At 47.6% G+C, this 23538-nt stretch overlaps 1 protein-coding gene across 1 annotated transcript; it reads left to right on the forward strand.

The window, feature by feature from the left end:
• Positions 1-14694: 14694 nt before the first annotated feature.
• Positions 14695-15151, forward strand: GAST (gastrin; the record flags this gene model as incomplete). Its single annotated transcript, XM_079905543.1, has 2 exons — positions 14695-14905; positions 15048-15151. The coding sequence occupies 2 exons, from the start codon at positions 14695-14697 to the stop codon at positions 15149-15151; spliced, it is 315 nt and encodes a 104-aa protein (XP_079761669.1).
• Positions 15152-23538: the final 8387 nt, after the last annotated feature.

Consider the following 23538-nt stretch of genomic DNA (forward strand, 5'->3'; position numbering starts at 1 on the left):
AAGGCAAAATGCAGACTGGTGAGCTAAAACTACTTTAAAACCTATTCAATTTTTAATCTATAAATAGGTCAAAGAAACCCAGTATATTCGTGAACAAGCATTGTACCAGGAGGCTCTAGAATTGACTCCCTTCCTCGTTTACCAGCCTGGGTGGTATGTGGCATCAGTGTCAAAACACTTTACTATTAATCTGAAAAAGAATGAATATATGTATGTATAACTGAATCACTATGCTGTACACCAGAAACTTAACACAACATTGTAAATCAACTATACTCCAATAAAGTTTTTTAAAAGAGAATTAAATTTTAAAATCTATATGGGAGGGACTTCCCTGGTAGTCCGGTGGGTAAGACTCTGCGCTCCCAGTGCAGAGGGCCTGGGTTCGATCCCTGGTCAGGGAACTAGATCTCACATGCATGCCACAACTAAGAGTTCACCTGCCGCAACTAAGAGCCCACATGCCACAACTAACACCCGGAGTAGCCAAAATAAATGAATAAATATTTATTTTAATAAAAAATAAAATGTATATGGGAAAAGAATCTAAAAAACGTTGAATATATGTATATGTATAACTGAATCACTATGCTGTACACCTGAAACTAACACAACATTGTAAATCAACTCTACTCCAATAAAATTTTTTAAAAAGAATTAAACAAAACAAAACAAAAAACTATTCACTGTCACAATTACTTTGAAATTAAGAGCTCCTTGACTGATTTTTAACTTTTAAGGAGATAAGACATTATTTCAAAATTAGCTCCTAATCTGAGGCTTTGGTAATTTCTTCTCTTGCACTCAACTCCAATTAAAATATTCATAAAATGCACTGTTCTTGGGGGAACCTGTTAAAAATTCAGATTCTAGGCCTCCCCCAGGACAGTTTGGCTGTACTGGGTATTAGCTAACCAGTGCCCGGGTCCCAGCTACTTTTCAAGGGCCTACAAAAATGTCTAAGGACTGAAGAAAAATGCATCATTTCCAAAATCTGACTCAAACACTGCAAAATCAGCATAATTGTTCAACACTACAAAAGCTAACATTGTCCGTAGCTGCAATATAATTCTTATATAACTATATGTAAACGTAATAAAGGTTCTAGAGAAAGAATATTATTTTTAACAAAACTCAGATTTGTAAAATTTATCAATATGTTTTCAAAAATGTTACAGAATTGCTTCCTCCCTCCTCAAAAAAAAAAAAGTTACAGAAAATGTATGTCTATATGGCCTGTGAGTACATTTTATTCATTTGGTGTGAGGTGTGACGTAGCCTCGGAGGATATTACAGAGGCCTACAAACTCCAGGAAATGGCCCTGCCTTTAGGGCCAGAGATTCTGATCCAGAAGCTCTGAAATGGGGCCCAGGAACCTGCCCTTTAACCAGCATCAGCCAGTTCCTATGGGAGGGCCACAAACCCCATGTGGGAAAACACTGCTGTGGCTAATGGGGAGATATTGAAGAAACTTGAGCAGGAGAGAAACATCAGCAGAGCTAAACTTCAGGGCAGGTAATCAAGAGTATTTTATCTAAGGGACTTCCCTGGTGGTCCAGTGGTTAAGACTTTGCCTCCCAAGTTAGGGGGTGCGGGTTCAATCCCTGGTCGGGGACCTAAGGTCCCACATTCCTTGCAGCCGAAAAACAAAAAACAGAAGCAATATTGTAACAAGTTCAGTAAAGACTTTAAAAATGGTCCACATCAAAAAAAACTTTTAAAAAAGAGTATTTTATTTATTTAAGATGGTAGAAAAAGGGGCAACCGAGAGTTACCAGCATCTGAGAAACCAACCCCTGAGACTGTGAGAGTTCATATATAACGTATGTGTGTGCGTCTTCTTCCAGACCTTCCATAGCTTTAATCAGATTCTTAAAGGAAGCCACTACCCAAAACAGTTAAGAATCTCTGGCCCATGATTTCCTCCCAAGACTTGCGAAGCCCCAGGGATTATCAAAGGCTTTCCAGGCACATCACTACAAGCAGTAAAAGTGCCTATTTCAATGTCGATTTTTTAAATTAATAACTATTTAAAATATTTAAAAATAACTCTGAAACGAGTGTGTTGAGCAGAAGACGCACACAGCGGCCAGACTCCAAGGTGCTCAGAAGCCCGCACACGACTCACTCGCTGCACAGCCACTATCGCCAGCCGTCATCCAGCTGCAGCCATCCAGATCGTTGCGAGGTTCAAATTATCTTTAATCTTAGACCTTGATGGTTAATTTATACCCAGAATGGACAACTGGTTGAAAACAGGAAGCATAGGGAACGCAGAGGTTGGAAAATGTTAATGTGGAAGCATAAACATGACAGTCATTCTGTGCGTGTGTCAGGTCATTGATTCTCACTCCATTTCTATGAAACAGTAGAAAACAAACACAGGACCAAATCAGGTGCAGGGAGATTGCGACTTAGGTTCCATTGTCCCATCATGGAAACAGAGCTAAAGACCTGCTGCTCAGCAGCACCTGGGAGCTTGTTAGATGTGCAGAATTTCAAGCCCCACAGTAGACTTAGTAAATCAATCTTTTTTTTTTTTTTTGGCCGCACTGGGCTTTCATTGCTGCGCGCAGGCTTTCTCTAGTTGCGGCGAGTGGGGGCTACTCTTTGTTTCAGTGCACGGGCTTCTCAGTGCAGCCGCTTCTCTTGTTGCAGAGCCCCGGCTCTAGGCGTGCAGGCTTCAGTAGTTGCGACGCGTGGGCTCAGTAGTTGTGGCTCGTGGGCTCTAGAGCGCAGGCTCAGTAGTTGTGGCGCACGGGCTTAGTTGTTCCAGGACATGTGGGGTCTTGCTGGACCAGGGATCGAACCCGTGTCCCCTAGCATTGGCAGGCGGATTCTTAACCACTGCACCACCAGGAAAGTCCCTCAATCTTCACTTTAACAATCTTCATTAACAAAGTTTAAGAAGCACCAGCTTGGACCATAAAATTAGCAGACCTCATAGAGTGATCTGCAAGCTGGTTAAAGAAAGACGGTAACGTTATGAGTTTAAATTTTTTATAAATGCATTTCCCATTACAGTTTCAGATATGCATTGAAATGCACAAAAACAGACCGTTGAAGAATGGAAAGCAACAGTTATGAGCTAAATATGAACTGGTTAGTACCATGGTACACTGATTAGTACCATGCATCTCCAGGTTATTCAAGCAGACAGCACCTGAAAATTATTTTTCTCCTAACATGCTGTTTTCATTTATGACACAGCAGCTCCTTTGTAAGTACCAGGTCACATCCATCCCTTGGTACATATCTCTATTTGCTTTTAGACCATTTCTTTTGTTTAAAAATAATAATAATGAAGCTGATTCTATTGAAATGCAAAAAATAAATAACATGGCAGCGGCTGAGAGGTGCAGAAACCTGGCTGTCACAGCAGTCAGCTGGGGTGCTTTTTACTGGTACCAAGCCTGAGCTCAGCCCTCAGATCCTCAGGCCAGAACCCCTGGAGTGGCCCATGAGTGATCTCTCCATTCACCACTACCGAACCCTACCAGATCTGCAGGTCCTGTTCATCGGATCAAGGATGTCAAAAACAATGTTGGAGGAGAAAATACAAGGATGGCTATATCAAATGTGGCTTTTCATTTACTGGGACCAAAGACAGCGCCCATCTCTCATGTGCTATCTGTAATGTGCTTGTGTAAGTAGCCTGAAACTCTCTTATATCACCCTCCAGGAAAAATAATACAAAGTTTATTAAAAAATATCAGGCGATCCGTATGGACTACAGCTTTAAAAAAAATACATAATGAACTTTAAATCTGCATTTTAACATATATTTGTTCTCATAACCAAGCATGATGCAATATCACTTTTTAATTTGTCTAAAATCGTGCTTTTTCTTCTAATTAAATATAAACAATGTTTTGTCACTTTTAAATGGGAAAGTCAAATTTTATCTTTAAATGGTATGATTATTACAGATATTTTATTTCATTTTTATTTTTATTTTTTATTGAAGTATAGTTGATCTTCATCGTTGTGTAAATTTCTGCTGTACGGCAAAGTGATTCAGTTTTACATATATAAATACATTCTTCTTTATATTCTTTTCCATTATGGTTTATCACAGGATATTGAATATAGTTCCCTGTGCTATACAGTAGGACCTTGTTGTTTATCTATTCTATAAGTAATACTTTGCAACTGATAACCCCCAACTCCCACTCCATCCCTCCCCCATCCCCCATCCCCCTTGGCAACCACAATCTGTTCTCTATGTCTGTGAGTTACAGATTATATTTTAAATTAAGCTTTAAAGGAGAACCTGTCATTACCAACCTCAAATAAATTATCTTTTACTTAAAATGCCTGGCGTATACCTGGCATATGATGAAAATGATCTAAAATTCCCAAGCTGGTTCTCTAGGTTCTTGTGGTGGCTTGTGGTGGCTTATGGAATCTTAGTTCCCCACACATTCAGCAGTGGAAGTGGGGAGTCCTAACCAGTGGACCGCCAGGGAATTCCTCTCTAGATTCTTTTTTTTTTAAATTAATTTATTATTTATTTATTTTTGGCTGCATTGGGTCTTAGTCGAGGCATGTGGGATCTTTTATTGTGGCGCGAGGGCTTCTCTCTAGTTGTGTCCTGTGGGTTTTCTCTCTCTAGTTGAGGCATGGGAGCTCAGTAGTTGTGGCACGTGGGCTTAGTTGCCCCACAGCATGTGGGATCTTAGTTCCCCGACCAGGGATCAAACGCACATCCCCTGCATTGTAAGGCAGATTCTTTACCACTGGACCACCAGGAAAGTCCCTCTAGATTTTTAGTATGAGAGTAAGAAGGATCATCGATACAAAAAATTGAGACTCACTGAGAGAGATCTCAGATGCTTTGCTGCTGGAGGCGGGACAGAAGACACGGTGTGGGTGACTCTGAAAAGCCTTCCCAGGTTTATGACAGTGTCCAGTGGGCTCATGTAACCCAGGGTTTCTCAGCCTCAGCACTATTGATATTTAGCGCCAGGTAGTTATTGCGGGGAGGGAGAGGAGGTGGTCTGTCCCGCGTATCATAGAACGTTTAGCAGTATCTCTGACCTCTACGAATTAGATGCCAATAGCACTCCTTCCCCTCCCCACCTCCCCAGGCAACCAGAACTGTCTCTAGACATTGCCAAATGCCCCTGGGGGCAAAATCATACCTCCCTTTTGAGACCCACTGATTTCTCCCATCCTTTCCCTCCTGCTCTACCAGATAGGCTAACCCTGCTCATTTTAAGCTTCTCGTAGCATGAGCCATTCATGCATTCAATAAGCGTTTATTCAGCACCTAATATGTGCCAGATAGTCTTTGAGGCACTGGGGATATAGCACTAAACAAAGATCCCTGCCCATGTGGAGTTTACACTCCAGTGGGGGAAGATGAACAAAAATCAAACAAATGAATTAGATCCTTGTCCAGAAGGTGATAAGTGCTATGGAGAAAAAGAGAGCAGGAAAAGAGTGCCTCTCCCTGTCACACACTGAATGCGACCCCTTGCCTACACAGAGGAAATAATTTAGCTATTTGTACAGTGGTTGGCTTAGCGTCTGACTCCCCAAGTAGAATAGAAACTCCATGAGAAAAAGGTGTGGTTTGACTTGTTCGTTGCTGAACCCCTGCATGGTAGAGCACCTGCACCAAGTAAGTACTCCGTAAATGTGAATGAATGAGCGAATGAATGAACGAACACAGCCAAGAGTTGGCAATGGGGTCTGGACATGGAAGAGAAGGTGTGTCTGGAAACAGCTTTAAGATCATGAACGCTGAAGTCATGACAGGGTGAGACCATCGAGGGAGAGAGAAGAAGCGTCCATACGATCCCTGTGGAACTCCTATATTTGGAAGGAAAGGAAGGTTCAGGTAGGTAGAGAGGTTGAATGGTGCCTAGCAGGAGACCTTAAAGAGGCCCAGAGGGCTGGACTACAATGCCAAATGCTGCAGGAAACAATTGTAGGCAACTAGGAGACACCCAAGGCCAATGAGTTGGTGACCTTGAGAAGGGTCAGAAGCCCCTTTTCAAGGAGCAGTGTAGGGGGGTGGTGAAGAGGTGAGTGCATTGGATACACACTACTCTTCCTTAAAAATATATATTTTATTTGACTGTGAAAACGATATGCATTCACTGAAAAATTGGAAAACAGCAAAAAGTAGGAAAAAAGAAAACAGAAATCTATGTAATCTACTATGTGAAAATTTCCCTGTGTCCTTAACTGTTCTTCAAAAACACCATTATTGGGCTTCCCTGGTGGCGCAGTGGTTGAGAGTCCGCCTGCCAATGCAGGGGACACGGGTTCGTGCCCCGGTCCGGGAAGATCCCACATGCCGCAGAGCGGTGGGGCCCGTGAGCCATGGCCGCTGAGCCTGCGCGTCTGGAACCTGTGGTCCACAACGGGAGAGGCCACAGCAGTGAGAGGACCGCGTACCACAAAAACAAAACCAAAAACCCAGTGAGATGACACTTTACTCAGTAGGATGGCTATAGTCAAAAGACAAAAAATAACCATTTTTGGTGGAGGATGTGGAGAAATGGGAACCCTCGTACATTGTTGGTGGGAATGTAAAATGGTACAGCCTCTGAAGAAAACAGTCTGTCAGTTCCTCAAAAAGTTGAACATAGACTTACTCTGTGATCCAGCCCTTCCACTCCTAGGTATATACCCAAGAGAGCTGAAGACATATGTTCACATAATACCTTGTACATAAATGTTCCTAGCAAGCATTGTTCATAATAGCCAAAAAGTGGAAACAACCCAAATGTCCATCTGATCACGTTAATTGATGAATGAATAAATAAAATGTAGTGTATCCATGCAATGCGATATAATTTGGCAAAAAAAGGAACGAAGTACTGATACATGCTGTAAATGAGTAAATCTTGAAAACAATGCTAAGGGAAAGAAGCCAGACGCAGAAGGCCACGGTTTGTATGATTCCATTTATGTGAAACGTCCAGACATATCCAGAGACAGAAAGTTGATGAGTGGTTGCCAGGGGAAAGGAGGAATGAGGAGGGACAGCAAAGGGGAACAGGGTTTCCTCTTGGGGTGATGAAAATGGTATTAAATAATGGTAATATTTGGGTAACTTTGTGAATATCCTGAAAGCCCCTGGACTGTATACTTTAAAAGAGTGAATGGTGTGATATGTGAAATATATCTCAAGAAATAGGTTATATGTATTTTTTTAATTGCATCCTTTCGAAGCTGGCTGGGTGAGCAAATTATGAGCAGGAATTTTTGCTCTTGCCACATGGTACCCCTTTGGCTGGTGAACACAAATGTCCTCTACCCTCTGCCAGGGGTAGTGTAGAATGAGGTGGGTTTATAAATGCAGGAGAACTTCAGTAAAGCCTGGAGAAATACACTGCCCCCTCTCCCTTCCCTGAAATAGCTTTTCACAATAGCCAAGTGAGGTCGCAGGTAAAACCAGCCATCAAAACCTCCTCCCATTTCTCCTTAGCCCCACTGTCCCTCCAACCAACCCCACTCAAAGACTGCCGTACAGGGAGCAGGAAAGCAGCAAGGAAAGACTTTTATTTAATGCTTGTGAAATCAAACTGCCTAAGTTCAGATCTCAGTGGATGAGCCCTGTGTCCCGGGCAAATCACTGTGTGACTCTGGGATTGATTTGATTGATTTGATTTTATCCTACTTAGGAGCTGATAAGTTATTCTTTGATCAATGCCGACAGAAGACAAAAGACTCCTGGGTCAGAGACAAATAACCTTATTACTTACAACCCAGCTAACAGCATGATTTGCATCAATTCCCCTCGCCCCTCAAGCTCCACAGCTGGTGACACAATATGGACCCAGATGGATGCTTTGTGGGCAGTAGTTGCAGCTGAGGAACGCTGAGCTTGGGGAATCTCCCTACTCCCATCGGGAGATCAAGAACTTCATCCTTCAAGGTTACTCACTCCAAAGACATCTCCGAGACATGGCCCAGGTGAAGAGTGGTCATAACCTTGCATTCTTGGCCTCCTCAGCAAGAACATTCAGGGGTGCTCAAGGTCCATAGTGGACCTTCATGGCTTCATTGCTTCTCCCAACAATCACCAGCTCTTTCTGTGCGTTCGTTTCTTCATCTATAAACTAGGGACAAGAGTGTTACCCTCCTTGTGGGGTTGTGGTAGGGATTAGAAGACATAATGCATGTAAAGTGCTTACCATGGAGGTCTGGCCATAGAAATGCTCCCTAAATTTTAATCACCGTCATTCTGGGAAGAGGGAGGGGAAACGTGTTATAGATGTCAGGAGGCTTTCATGGAGGAGAGCTTCAAGATCCAGGGAAATAGACAAGGTTCCCCTGCTTACATCACCCCCAACCACCTGTGGTACCTTAAGTTCCCATCATACTGTCTCTCCGTCAAGAGAAAAGGCATGAAGACCCTCTCGATCAACACTGTGTCCCCAGGGTCAGCACAGTGCCTGGCCCTCGGTGAGAACTTAGAGAATTTTTGTTGAAGAAACAGATGAATGCATGAATGAATGAATGAATGAAAAAGTGAAGGCACAAGGTCTCTAACCAGGCAGGAGGGTCTGGGATGAAGGACCCTGGGAGGGGGGTTGATCTTGAACGGGGCTATGGCCCCTCTAGTAACGGCAGAAAGGAGAAAAGGATGGAAGGCAGGGATTTCCCTGGTGGTCCAGTGGTTAAGACTCCACACTTCCACTGCAGGGGCACAGGTTCGATCCCTGGTTGGGGAACTAAGATACCAAGGGGCCTAAAACAAATTTAAAAAAAGGATGGAAGGCAGACTTGGACAACCTTGTTCATGGTGGAGAGATGGGGGCCGATGTCAGATGACTTTGAGAGCGAAGGGAGAGATGAGTCACAAGGTTGCCAGGCAACAGCCCAGCTGCAGACTATTAATCTGTAATCGAATCAACTGGCCACTTTCAGGAACTTTCCTGTTTGCAGGGAGAGGAGGACAGAAACTAAGGGGTAGTGGCGTCCTCTGGCAGGAACTGGGGACCAGCCTGGCAGGTTCTGAAACAGGACAAGGGCAGTAATCCAGAGGCACCACACACGACTGAAATGACAAACCCTGTGACCCAGGCTGGGGAGGAAAGTGAGACCGGGAAGGCTACGTGGGTTGTGAGGACCCAGACGGGGTTGGGGAACCGGAGGTCCCAGCAAAGGTAGATTCAGCAGGCGCTGGGCTTCAGAAGAAAGGGTAGAACAGGAGGCTGTGGGCGAGGAGAGGCTGCAGTAGCCGGAGACCAAGAAGATGGACCAGGTTCACAGCTCAGCCGCCTCGCCTCCTACCCGTGGGGTCTGGGGTAAGCGACTCAACCTGGCCGACCACCCCTAAAATGTACCTGAGGAAAGAGTCCTCTCACATTAGTACTTTTAGAATTATTTTCCCATTTAAAAACACTATCGGTGGGACTTCCCTGGTGGTCCAGTGGTTAAGACTCCACACTCCTGATGCAGGGGGCCCGGGTTCGATCCCTGGTCGGGGAACAGATCCCGTGGGCCGCAACTGAGACCTGGCGCAGCCGAATAAATATTTTTAAAATAAAAACACTGTCGAGGAAGTGGGGGGGGAACTTCCCTGGCAGTCCAGTGTTTAAGACTCCACGCTTCCACTGCAGGGGGCGCGGATTCGATCCCTGGTTGGGGAACTAAGATCCTGTAAGCCGCGCAGCACAGCCAAAAAAAAAAGAGAGAGGTGAGAGGCAGGGCCAGGGAGAGAGGCTGGGATGGGAGCACCTCTGCTCTCTCTCCTCTCCGCTGGGCCTGTCACCTGCCCTTGAGGTTGGCGGGTGGCCTCTTCGGACAGCAGGTGAGGCTAGAAGTCGTGAACCCACCTCCCTCTCCCCAGCCCCAGCCCTGGGAGGAACCGTGGATGCCCATGTGGATATGAACGGCACCCAGGTGTCACTGTTTGTCCCAGCACCTTCACACCCTCCAAGGCCCCGTTGCCTGGGGCGGGGTGACTGAGTCACCGTCAACCTCTCCCTTTTTCCATATCAATAACTGATTAGGAAGCCAAGGCACTGCCTTCCTGACAGCAGCTCATCAGAGGTTTCCCAAGGCCAGTCCTGACAGCAGGGAGTGTAGCTGGGGCGAGGGGCGGGGGACGTGGTGGCAGCGGAGTCCAGGGAAGCTTTTCCCCTTGACAGGGAACCATCGCTTTTGTCTATTTTATGTGTCCCCCTCCTCAAGAATCTAAACTCCACCAAAGCAACGAGAGGGCTGGTCACAGTCACCTCTTATCCCCAGGGCCTCATCCAGACCATGGTTTACAGCACATGCTCGATAACTGGAACAAAAATGGACTAGATGGACAGTCAGATGCCCTGACAAACATCTCCCTTAATTGCACTGGAAAAATCACCCGCGAACTCACTCAGGGTCCGTTCTCACTGACAGAAGCCTTCAAAAGGCTGGAACTCCTTGGATTCATTTTCTAGTGTTGCCATGATAAATTACCACAAACTTAGAAGCTTAAAACAACGCAAGTTCATTCCCTCACAGTTCTGTAGGTCAGGAGTCGAGGTATAGCGTGGCCCACTGGGCCGAAATCAAGGTGCTGCCAGGGCTGCATTCCTTGCTGGAGGTGCCAGGGACAAATCCAAGTTCAAGTTCATCCAGGTTGTTGGCGGAATTCAGTTCTTTGCGGTCATGGGGCTGAAATCCCTGTTCCTTGCTGGTGGTCAGGGGGAACCACTTCATTCCTTAAGGTCACCTGCATCCCTCATCTCGCTGCCCCTCACCCACCTTCAGACCAGCAAGGGCTGGTCCTTCTCATTCTTCAAATCTCTGTTTCATCCTTCAGCCACATCACTTCTGCCTCTGGCCGAGGAGCGCTCTCTGTTTTTAAGGACTCATCTGATTAAATTGGGCTCACTCCGACCATCCAGAGTAAACTTCCTATTTTGAAGTTTGTAACCTTAATCGCATGTGCAACATCTCTTTTGCCATGCACTGTCATATCTTCACAGGTCCCAGAGTTTCCGGCCCAGCTCTCCTTGGTCAGTCATGTCAACTCAGGACCGTGTATGTAAAACGTGTGCATAGATCTTGTCACATTCCCCCTTCACCACAGCCCTGTGAGGTAGGAATGAGTGATTCCCATTTCGCAGATGAGGCTAACTGAGACCCAGAGAGGCTAAGGGGAGAAGATGCAAACAAATTAGGTGCCCACGATATTCTGGGCAGCTTGCTTTATGTACGTCATCTTCAAGACTCCTCTCCAAGTTACTTCCTTCGTTCCCTGGGGGGATAAAACAACCATCTGCCCCAAACTGGAAAAGGACAGAGCCAGGAAACCCTTCCCTTTGCCATCGGACTAGCTCCTCTTGTGAGGAGAACATGCAGTTTCTGTGACTGTGAGCCCCACCACCACCACCCGCAGGCCCGCCAACGCCCACCAGCAGCAGCCGTCTTCCGCCATCACCTATTGCATGGGAGTACCTGCTTCTGTTTTGTGCAGTGGCCGCCCCTCCAGCAACCAGCCTGCAGAAGAACAGCCAAAGGAGCATAATCCCCTCCTCAGCAGAAATCCAGTCCTGGGCCCTATACAACCAGGGCTCTGCTGTAGGCTTATAATTTCCTGTTACCACAGCAACGCAAACGCCTCTATTCCCCTAGCACGTGAGCAGAGCTGCTCCCCACCACACCTTTTCTCCCAAGCCCCCTCAAAGTCCCTTCCATCTCTAAGATTCTGTGATTCGATTAATTATCAAAATGCCTGCCCCGTTTTTGTCATTTTCATTTATTTCATCTGCTGAGTCACTGAGTCCTGCTCCGGTTGTGAGTGGTTATTTACCAGAACGTTTGGCCGCTGGTTGCCATGGACACTTCACAGCCTGCTTCTTTCATCACCTGTTCATTTTCAGCAAGTCTGGCTGTGAGCGTGGGTACCACGGCCCCTTATGATACCCAGGGGCATCAAAACTCCCCCAGACAAGGAGGCGCCCTGATGACACATGAACAAGAGCTAAATCTCTAGCCCCAACCGTGGAAAAATCAAACACAGCCTAGAGCTAGTTATATCCACCCAAACCAGGTCGATGCAGCAGTTTATCAAATAAGTTGACCAAACGCACCCTTTGGTTTTCTGGTACATTCGGGCAAACGCTTTAGTCTCTTTGCTAACCATTTAAAGATGTATTTCAATATTGAAAAGTGCAGATTACTGTCTTGCTTTGCAAACAAAATGAGGGAGCCTGGAAGTCCAGGAACCTCAGGGAGCTGGCTTTGATGGGGGATGCAAGGGGTGGGGGAGGAGGGACAGACCCAAGAGATGATGGGGAACACCAAGCTAAACCCAGCCCAGCACAGAGGGCGTCAAAGGCATCAGAAGGGGGACGCTCAGGTTTTTCCAGGTAAGGGAGGTGAAGGGGCTTCAGAGGCAACCAGGATGCAGCCACTAGGCAGAGAGAGCAGGGCCATCAGCCCACGGCCCATTGCTCCTGATAGCTATGACACGTCCTGTTTGCAGAGCCCAACAGAGGGGACAGGGGATCAATACATCACTCCACATTCACACACTCCCTGCTCTTCAAACATGAACGTGTCGGGAAATATGCTTCCCCTGAATCTAAGGTCACTCGGTCCATCCAACTGGGATGTGGTCCAAGGAATGACCACCAGGCTGCTGACCCCAAGGACATGGCAGGGGGCTCTGTCCTGAGCCCAGGGAGCCTGTCTCCCGCCTGATATGCCCAGCTGAAGAATTGCCCCCACTCTGCTCCTGCCCCTCTCTGTGAAGTTCAACTCGCCTTCCCTTCCCCCACATCTGGACAGCTGACTAAATGACAGGACGGGGCGGGGCTGAGGTACCTGTGCCCATCCTTATTCCTCTGCAGTGGGGAGCCTGGCCTCCTGGGGGAGGAGGGCTTGGGAGGGCCCTTGAGGGTTTATAAGTCAGGCTGGAGCGCCCAGCAGAGCAGAGAACTGAGGCGCCAGGCCAACAGCAGCATCTCCACGCATCTCCCAACTCTGCAGGTGAGAGCACCCAGGAAGGGAGGGGAGAAGCTGGGAGGAGGGTTAATGGGACCCCTGCCCTCATCCAGTTAGCAGCCTCACACTTCAGTGTCTCCAGGGCTGGGAGCCTTCCCTTAGCCCTTAGCTGGGTTAGGTCTCAGCTCTAGGACCCACCCTGGCATCCCAGCCCTTGCCTTCGAGCTGCCCTGCTGCCTCAACCAGGGCCCTTCCCTGACCCCCTGACTCCATGCTCACCCCAGCCCTGCGGGGTGAGGATGAAGACTATTCTCCCATCTCTCGGGGGAGAAAACGGAGGCCCAGAGAGAGATGCGACTTGCCCAAAGTCACACAAATTGGGCAGGGTTGGAACTGGAACCTACAGCTCCTAGACCCATCTCAAGCTCTTTCCTAGACCAGCACTGTCTCATGGAACTTTCCATGTTGGTGGTAACATTCCACAGCCTCACTGTCCAATACGGTATCTGCCAGCCACATGTGCACTAAAAATGTGGCTTGTGCAAGAGAGGAATTTGTGTGTGTGTGGGGGGGGGGGCCACCCAGCATGTGGGATCTTTGCTCCCCGACCAGGGATTGAACCCATGCCCCCTGCAGAGGAAGCACAGAGTCTTAACCACTGGGCCGCCAGGGAAGTCCCAGGAATTTTTAACTTTTATTAATTTAAATGTAAACAACCACATGTGGCTGGTGGCCACCATATTGGACAGCATCGCTCTAGATCACTGGTTTTTCAGGTTTGTTTCTTTAGCAGCAGAACCCTTTCTCTTCCAAAAGAAATCTAACAGAGAAAACAGAAACCAGTAATTTATTAATACAAATGTGTTCTTCGAAGGCAACATGTTTATTATTTACTTCCGATAAATTTTAGATTTGTTTGAGGGTCCGGTTTATTTCTGTATTCTGGTTTCCCCAAACTTGGTTCACCTTGACACACAGCTGCAAATGGTGACAGTTTCAGTTTGTTTGTTTGTTTTTTAATTGCTAGATTATCATCAGAGGATAGTCCTCAGGTAAGTGAAAATGGCAGGAGAACCTTTCCTCCGAAGGCTGCACAAAAACAGTGTGACCCCACTACACAGTGAATGTGCTGGTTGGCTGCATAGAGAGGCGTGAGCAGCTGAGTGTGCGTATCCCATTCCTATTACTATTTAAAAGTTCACCTTCAGGGCTTCCCTGGTGGCGCAGTTGTTGAGAGTCTGCCTGCCACTGCAGGGGACACGGGTTCGTGCCCCGGTCCGGGAGGATCCCACATGCCTCGGAGTGGCTGGGCCCGTGGGCCATGGCCGCTGGGCCTGCATGTCCGGAGCCTGTGCTCCGCAACGGGAGGGGCCACAACAGTGAGAGGCCCGCGTACCGCAAAAAAAAAAAAAAGTTCACTTTCAGTTCCAAGACTTAAGCAGCTGAGTGTGTGTATCCCATTCCTATTACTATTTAAAGTTCACTTTCAGTTGCAAGACTTAAGCATTATGGAACTGCTCACATGGCCTCAAATTCTTCAGAACAGTTTAGAAACCATTGTTCTGGGTTTTAAATTCCTCCGAGAGAAACAGTCGCTGTAACTAGGGTAGGTAAGGAGCAAAGGGGCAAGGCTTGAGGTTGGGAGTTAGGGGAGGATCTGGCAGGACCTGGAGGAACAGACCACAACCCCACGCAGAATTGCAGATTCGTCAGCAGGGAGGGTCCTGGCCCTGCCTCTGGGTGCCTGGACAGCCCCACCTTTAAGCTCAACCCCTCTCTCCTTTGCAGACAAGATGCAGCGACTGTGTGCGTATGTGCTGATCTTGGTGCTGGCTCTGGCCACCTTCTCTGAAGCTTCTTGGAAGCCCCGCTCCCACCTGCAGGATGCACCCTTGGGTCCTGGGGCCAGTAGGGGTCAGGAGCCACATGGGCTGGACCAGTTGGGCCCAGCCTCTCACCACCGAAGGCAGCTGGGGCTCCAGGATCCCTCACACTTGGTAGCAGGTAGGAGCTGCTGACAACAGTCCCTACTTGCCTCGCCCAGCCTGGTTTAGCCAAGGTCCCCCCAGGCTGGCCCTGGCCTCAGTCTCCAGAGGCTAGGCATCCTTCCCCCATCCTCACCTCCTCTCCCACCTCTGACCCTCAGACCTGTCCAAGAAGCAAGGACCATGGGTGGAAGAAGAAGAAGAAGCATATGGCTGGATGGACTTCGGCCGCCGCAGTGCCGAGGAAGGGGACCTAGGTCCCTAGAGCCAAGCTTGAGAGCCCAGCCACCTCCCAGCCCAGCCTAGCCCAGCCCCATGAAACATAAATCGAAATAAACTAGCTTCCAATGGATCACATTGTGTCAAGTGTCACGGGGCAGGGAATGGGGGTGGCTGCGGCAGAGGTGAGACAGGGAGGAGGGTTGAGCGTGCCCCTAGGGGCAGGGATACTGGCTAAGTCTCCTGGGCGTCCCCAGAGCTTAACATTGAACAAGACTCTATAGTGTGGATGGGAGAATAGACGGTGTTATCGCAACCAGAGTGAGCCTTCTAAAAGAGAAATCAATCATGCCACTCCAGAGTGAACCCCCCAGTGCTCTCCGTTGCACTTAGAATAAAACCTAAGCTCCTGGGGACTTCCCTGGTGGTCCAGTGGTTAAGACTCCACGCTTCCACTGCAGGGAGCACGGGTTGGATCACTGATTGGGGAACTAAGATCCCCGCATGCCGCATGGCCCAGCCAGAAAAACAAAACAAAAACAAACAAAAAAACCAACGTGGGCTCCTTGCCATAGCCCTAAGACCTAGCCCTGCTGTCCTCTTCCACCTCATGGGTGCCAAATTCCTTCCTCCTTCCTCTTCCTTCCTGCTACTCAAGCGCACCATGCTCTTTCCTGCCCTGAACCTTTGTCCTCTCTGTTCCCTGTGCGTGGAATGCATTTCCTGGGCACAAGCGTGGCCGGCTCCTCTTTTTCTCTTGGGTCTTGGTTGAAAGGCCTCTTCCTGAGAGACCTGCCCTTTCTGCTCCTCGCACGCAGCCCCCAGTAGTCTTTCATCACAGCACAGCACCGTCTGCAGAGCGCATTTCACCTGTAGTTGTTTTGTTTGCCAGTTTATTGTCTGCCGCCCCAGGTAGAAGGGAAACTCTATGGGTGGGGACTACGCGTCCTTCTTCCCTGCTGTATCCCTAGTGCCAAGAACAGGAGATACCCCATACATAGTTATCAAATAGGGGACTTCCCTGGTGGTCCAGTGGTAAAGAATCTGCCTTATAATGCAGGGGATGCAGGTTTGATCCCTGGTCAGGAAACTAGGATCCCACACACCGCGGGGCAACTAAGCCCGCATGCCTCAACTACTGAGCTCGTGTGTCTCAACAAGAGAGCCTGCGTGCCGCAAACTACAGAGCCCACGCGCTCTGGAACCCGCGCCACAACTAGAGAAGAGAAAAATCCACGCACCACAACTAGAGAAGAGAAAATCCACACGCCACAACTAGAGAGAGGCCCGAGTGCCGCAACGAGGGGTCCCGTGTGCTGCAACTAAGACCCAACGCAGCCAAAAATGAATTAAATAAATAAATAATTTAAAAAATCTTTATCAAATGGATAGGCGCGTGGCCGGCACACACACTTGGCGTTTTGCTCGTATTCCTTTACTGTTCCTGTGCCTGTCACAGCATCCTACCCCAGGCACCTGCTACTCGCCACCTGAGGGCTTTCAGAACGCAAGGCAGGCTAGAAATTCTGGGGAGTTAGTGCCTCCAGAAGCATCTGTCAGTCAATGACAGATTAGAGTTGGAGAACAATTACCCCAGCTCCCTCACCTGGGGCGGGGTAACACTGAGGTATATGCTACTCTGTCTCCCAGAGGTCCCCAGTAGCACTGAGCCCTAGTTACCCACAACAGTAACCTGCTCAACAATCTCCTTTATTGGCTCCCTTCCCTTCCCTGTCTCACATCCTTAGGCTGCTACAGATATTTCTTGTGATCCCCGCCCAGATAAACTACTTGCATTCAAATCCCTATCTCCAAGTCTGCACCTGGGGGAACGCATCCTAAGACAGTGGGTACTAGAAGCAGTTATAGGAAGTAAGACCCCCATGATGGGATTCCGAGATTTGGTCCTGCACCGGCCAGACCCCATTGCTGTGCTAAGAGGGGTGTTGATAACACCTGCAGCATCACAGTCCCCTGTGGATTCTCTCATCTTACATCACAATTCCATTCTAGCAATGGAATGGGTCTTCATTGCTGCCTCTCTGAGCCTGTTGTCTCCTTCCTCAATACTCTGCTGAGGCAATTCAGACATCTTCCATTCAGTTGCTGTATGCTGTTGTTTTGTCTGTCAAGGAGTCATTACCAGCGAGTCATCTGGCTTCAGGTGTCTTTGCCAGGAAGTTAGATCCTGAGTCATAGGAGAGTAGGCATCCTTGTCTCCTATATAAATAAACTCTCCCCTGGGAATTCCCTGGCCGTCCAGTGGTTAGGACTCCACATTTTCACTGCCGAGAGCCTGGGTTCAATCCCTGGTCGGGGAGCTAAGATCCCGCAAGCCGGGCGGTGTGGCCAAAATAAAATAAAATAAAATAAACTCTCCCCTAGCCAGTCATTCTCCAGCTCACCGTCCTGGGTCTACCAACCTCAAAAATCCACTCCTATATTTGCTGTCCTTGTCCCTGCTGGTACATATTATCAGGTCATTCAGCTCCTGCAGCATTTGGCGGAGAGTAATCCCTCTATTCTCTTATCTGGAACAGTACTTCTCCACATGCTAAGACCTGGACGTCAGCTTGTGGTTTAGAAACGCCTAAGGGTGGCAGGGGCAAATCTTGAGAAGCATCATTTCAGGAGGCATCTGCCTCAAGGAGGTCTTTGCAGCCTCCAGGTAAAGGGAAGCTGCTTCCCTCTGGCAAAGTAGAGGTCCTTCTTCCAGCCCAGAGGATTCCCGGAAACCGGGAGTTCAAGATTCTTTTACTTTTTTTTTTTTTAATTGAAGTATAGTTGATTGACAACGTTGTGTTAGCTTCTGGTGTATAGCAAAGTGATTCAGTTATACATATGTATACATATTCTTTTTCATATTCTTTTCCATTATGGTTTATTACAGGATATTGAATAGAGTTCCCTGTTCTTTACAGTAGGTCCTTGTTGTTTATCTATTTTATATGTAATAGTGTGTATCTGCTAATCCCAAACTCCTAATTTATCCCACCCCCTTTCCCCTTTGATAACCATAAGTTTTGTTTTTTGTTTTTTGTTTTGTTTTGTTTTTTGCGGTACGCGGGCCTCTCATGTGGGATCTTCCCGGACCGGGGCATGAACCCGTGTCCCCTGCCTCGGCAGGCGGACTCTCAACCACTGCGCCACCAGGGAAGCCCTTCTTTTCTTTTTTAAATGGGGGAGGGGATTTATTTGTTTGTTTGTTTGTTTGTTTTGGCCTTGGGACGCAAGGCTTGCAGGATCCTAATTCCCCGGCCAGAGATCAAACCCGGGTCACGGCAGTGAAAGTGCCGAGTCTTAACCATTGGGAATTCCCCATAAATTTGTTTTCTATGTCTGTGAGTCTGTTTCTGTTTTGTAGACAGGTTCCTGTCATTTTTTTCTTAATTAATTAATTTATTTTTGGCTGCGTTGGGTCTTCATTGCTGCGCGCAGGCTTTCTCTAGTTGCAGTGACCGGGGGCTACTCTTCGTTGCGGTGGGTGGGCTTCTCATTGCGGTGGCTTCTCTTGTTGCGGAGCACGGGCTCTAGGCGCACAGGCTTCAGTAGTTGTGGCTTGCGGGCTCTAGAGTGCAGGCTCAGTAGTTGTGGCTCACAGGCTTAGTTGCTCCGTGGCATGTGGGATCTTCCTGGACCAGGGCTCGAACCCATGTCTCCTACATTGGCAGGCAGATTCTTAACCACTGCACCACCAGGGAAGTCCCTGTGTCATATTTTAGATTCCACATGTAAGTGATATCTTTTGGTACTTGTCTTTCTCTGACATCCTTCACTTAGTATGATAATCTCTAGGTCCATCCATGTTGCTACAAATGGCATTATTTCATTCTTTCTATGGCTGGGTAGTATTCCATTGTATATATGTACCACATCTTCTTTATCCATTCATCTGTCGATGGACATTTAGGTTGCTTCCATGTCTTGGCTATTGTAAATAGTTCTGGTATGAACATAGGGGTGCATATATCTTTTCAAATTAGAGTTTTGCCCACATATATGCCCAGGAGTGGGATTGCTGGGTCATACGGCAACTCTATTTTTAACTTTTTAAGGAACCTCCATACTGCTTTCCATAGTGGCTGTACCAATTTACATTCCCACCAACAGGGTAGGAGGGTTGGGAGTTCAAGATGCTTAAGGGTAGGGCTTCCCTGGTGGCGCAGTGGTTGAGAGTCCGCCTGCCGATGCAGGGGACACGGGTTCGTGCCCTGGTCCGGGAAGATCCCACATGCCGCAGAGCGGCTGGGCCTGTGAGCCATGGCCGCTGAGCCTGCACGTCTGGAGCCTGTGCTCCATAACGGGGTACTGCCAAAAAAAAATAAAAAGATTTTTAAGGGCATCTCCTCAAATGTTCCACCCATGGGTGTCATGGTCCCATTCCTTTCATTCTAGGACTTCAGCAGAGGAGACTTTTGGGGTGCTGCTTTCAGCCTCCTTTGTTACTCTGCACTCTTACCATCAGGTCTTGGTCCTGATTTCCAATGCAGTCTTCCCTTTGTTGCAATGGAGGCCATTTGACTTTCATACCATATCCTGAGTGAATGGTTGGCTGACCTGAGCCTAACATTTTCCTCCTTTAGAGATTCTCTGGTGATTAACAATAGCCAAGCCACTCCACAGTCATAATAATCATTGCTCTTATCTCTCAAGCGCTGAAGTAATTGATAAGCCAATGGACCCTCATCCACCGGGATCCCATCCTAATTCACTACAGATAAGAATCTCAGTAATTGTGAAGGACCTACTGTATAGCACAAGGAACTCTGCTCAATACTCTGCAATAAATGGGAAAAGAATTTGAAAAACAATAGATACATGTACAACTGAATTACTTTGCTGTACACCTAAAACTAACACAACATTGTTAATCAAATATACTCCAATATAAAATAAAAATTTTTTAAAGGAATCTCAGTAATTGTGTTGCTACAGATCCCACAGTGCTAGAAATATCTGTGTTGGACAAGAATTTCATGTGAAGTCTCTGGGAAGTCCCAATAAGAGAACTGCAGTGCAGACCCCTAGGGCTGGCGAACTTCTTTTAAAGGGCCAGATGGAAAATATTTTAGGCTTTGCAGGTCAAGAGGCAAAATCAATGACATTGCATAGGTACTCAAATAACCATTCAAAGCGTACCCATTTAAACTATAAAAAACATTCTTAGCTTGCAGGCAAAACAAAAACAGGTGACGGGCCAGATTTGGCCCATGGGTCATAGTTTGCTGACCCCTGTTCTAGAGTCAAGGGCATGCTATCTACAGAAGAGAATTATTTACTGTTAAAAAAGCCACTCCCAGCATGCTACTGGGCCCTAGTAGGGAATGAGCACTTGACCACTGGACATTAAGTTACTATGCAATCAGAGTTGCCCACCATGAGTTGGGTGTTTTCAGACTCACCACGTCATAAGGTTGGATGGGCCAAGCAGTGATTCAGTTTAGGATGAAACGGTACACTTGAGATTGGGCCTGAGGAAGGCCAGAGGGCACAAACAAGTTAGTCAGTCACCCACACCCCCAGGCCACCTACGTCTACTGCACCAGTGCCTCTTCCTCGGCTTACCCCTATAGCCTCACTGGAGTTTCCCTATGGCCAGCTCATACAGGAGGAAAAATTCAGGCCTGGTTCCCGAGGGGGTTGACTTGATAAGCCGGTAAAAACTGAAAATGAACTGCTGCTGAACCACGGCTCACTCTGGGTGGCCCTGGAAGACGGTGGTGAAGGGCTGTCTTTCAGGCGGGTAGAGCTTCACGTTCTGGACCTGGGCATCCACTTGGCGTGGAGGGAGAAGCGGTTTGGGGGAAGAACATACAGACCTCCGGGCAGCAGCAGATCGGTCAGGGGTCATGCAAGAGAAAGACTAGAAATTCCGAGACGAAGCCATCTGGGAAAGAGGCAAGTAGATAGATCCATGGAGGGCGGCACAGGGCCTGTGGACTTCCGTGTCTCACACCAGTGCCCACCAAAGAGCATCCACTGAAACGACCAGGTGCTCAGGATGTCTCACCCAATGGAGGTCAGCTAGGTGCAGTCTTTGGCCACTCCCTACTTGCACTATGGGCCCATGAATAAAGTGACCATGGTGCCAGAGACAGAGGTCAGGCATGGAACCGATCGTCAATCCAGCTACTACCTCTGCTGCACATCTGACTTGTGAGCAGCAGAGGCCATTTCTGAGCCCTGGCTGTGGGACCACGCCCTTAGGGGACCAACAAGCCACTTGGTAAATTGATTCCATCAGACACCTTCCACCCTAGAAGGGGCATTGAACCATCCTGGTGGGGAGTGGTTCACGTTCTGAATGTAGGCTTTCCCTTCTGCCCGCAGTGCCTCCCCCAGCACTACAGGACGACAGAGCATCTAAGGACGTACAGTGGGTGACATGCCATCACAGGATCCCCTAAAACATGACCTCATATCACCTCACACGGGTCAGAATGGCCGTCATCCAAAACTCTACAAACAAGAAATGCTGGAGAGGGTGTGGAGAAGAGGGAACCCTCTTGCACTGTTGGTGGGAATGTAAATTGGTACAGCCACTATGGAGAACAGTATGGAGATTCCTTAAAAAACTAAAAATAGAACTACCATATGACCCAGCAATCCCACTACTGGGCATATACCCTGTGAAAACCATAATTCAAAAAGAGTCATGTACCACAATGTTCATTGCAGCACTATTTACAATAGCCAGGTCATGGAAGCAACCTAAGTGTCTATCGACAGATGAATGGCTAAAGATGTGGCACATATATACAATGGAATATTACTCAGCCATAAAAAGAAATGAAACTGAGTTATTTGTAGTGAGGTGGATGGACCTAGAGTCTGTCATACAGAGCGAAGTAAGTCAGAAAGAGAAAAACAAATACCGTATGCTAACACATATATATGGAATCTAAAAAAAAAAAAAAAGGTTCTGATGAACCTAGGGGCAAGACAGGAATAAAGACGCAGATGTAGAGAATGGACTTGAGGACACGGGGAGGAGGAAGGGTAAGCTGGGACGAAGTGAGAGAGTAGCATTGACATATATACACTACCAAGTGTAAAATAGATAGTTAGTGAGAAGCAGCTGCATAGCACAGGGAGATCAGCTCGGTGCTTTGTGTCCACCTAGAGGGGTGGGATAGGGAGGGTGGGAGGGAGATGCAAGATGGAGGGGATATGGGGATATATGCATATATATAGCTGATTCACTGTTATACAGCAGAAACTAACACAACATTATAAAGCAATTATACTCCAATAAAGATGTTAAGTTAAAAAAAAATTAAAAAATTAAAAAACAGGATCTCAGACAAGGGACCTGCTTTATAGTGAAGGAGGTGCGGCAATGAGCACATGACCATGGGATCCACTTGTCCTACCAGACACCATGTGACCCAGAGACCGCAGGCCTAAAAGAATGTCGGAATTAAAGGCGCAGCTAAGGCACTAACTTGGGGATGCACCCTGGAGGGTGGGGTGCAGGATATACTTTGAGCCAGAGGTTCTCAAACAATGCTTTGTCCCTGACAGCCAGAACACGTGGGTCCGGGAACCTAGGGGGAGAGTGGAAGTGGTGCCTATGACCACCATTGCCAGTGGCCCACCTCAGAAATTTGTACTTCCCGTCCCCACGATTCTAGACACTCCTGGACTAGAAATCCTGCTTCCCGGGGAAAGATGCTTCCACCAGGGAGAACAGTAAAAGTTCTCCTGAATCTAAAGTTATAGGGGCTTGCGAATTCCCTGGTGGTCCAGTGGTTAGCACCCTGTGCTCCCACTACAGGGGGCCCAGTTTCGATCCCTAGTCAGGGAACCAAGATCTTGCAAGCCACACAGTGCGGCCAAAAACAAAAAAACAAAAAAAAGAAAGAAAAAGAAAAAAATAAAGTTATAGGGGCTACCTGGCCATTTTTGGTTCATGTCATTAGACCATCAGGCAAAGAAAAGTCAATTATTAGCAGGGGTTACTGATTCTGATTAACATGAAGGGTTAGGATCACTGCCTCATAGTGGGGACAGGAAGGAGTATTCAGGGTCTGGAACTCAGGAGGATTCACTGAGGTGCGTCTTGGGACTTCCTGCCTGGCAATAACCATAAACAGGCAGTTGCAGTAACAATAGCCTGACCAGGGCCGATGACCAAGTGTTCAGACCTCTCAGGAATTACGATCTAGGTTACTTCACCAGGAAAGCAACCTGGACCAGCTGAAGTGCTGACCAAGGAAGAGGGGAATATAGGATGGGTGGTAGAGGAAGGAGATGAGAAGTACCATCTAGGGATTCAGGAGCAATTGCAGCTGAGGACCACAGCTTATACCATTCATCCTCCAGGTGTAATTCTTCTTCCTAAGACACTGTGACCAGCCGCCATCTTAAAGAAGCAATGCCAGGCCAGAGTGAACTCCACATGGGGCTTGAGTGCATCTGAGTGGCACAAAG

The sequence above is a fragment of the Stenella coeruleoalba genome (genome assembly GCF_951394435.1).
Source record: "Stenella coeruleoalba genome assembly, chromosome: 19".
Taxonomy (NCBI): Eukaryota; Metazoa; Chordata; class Mammalia; order Artiodactyla; family Delphinidae; genus Stenella; species Stenella coeruleoalba.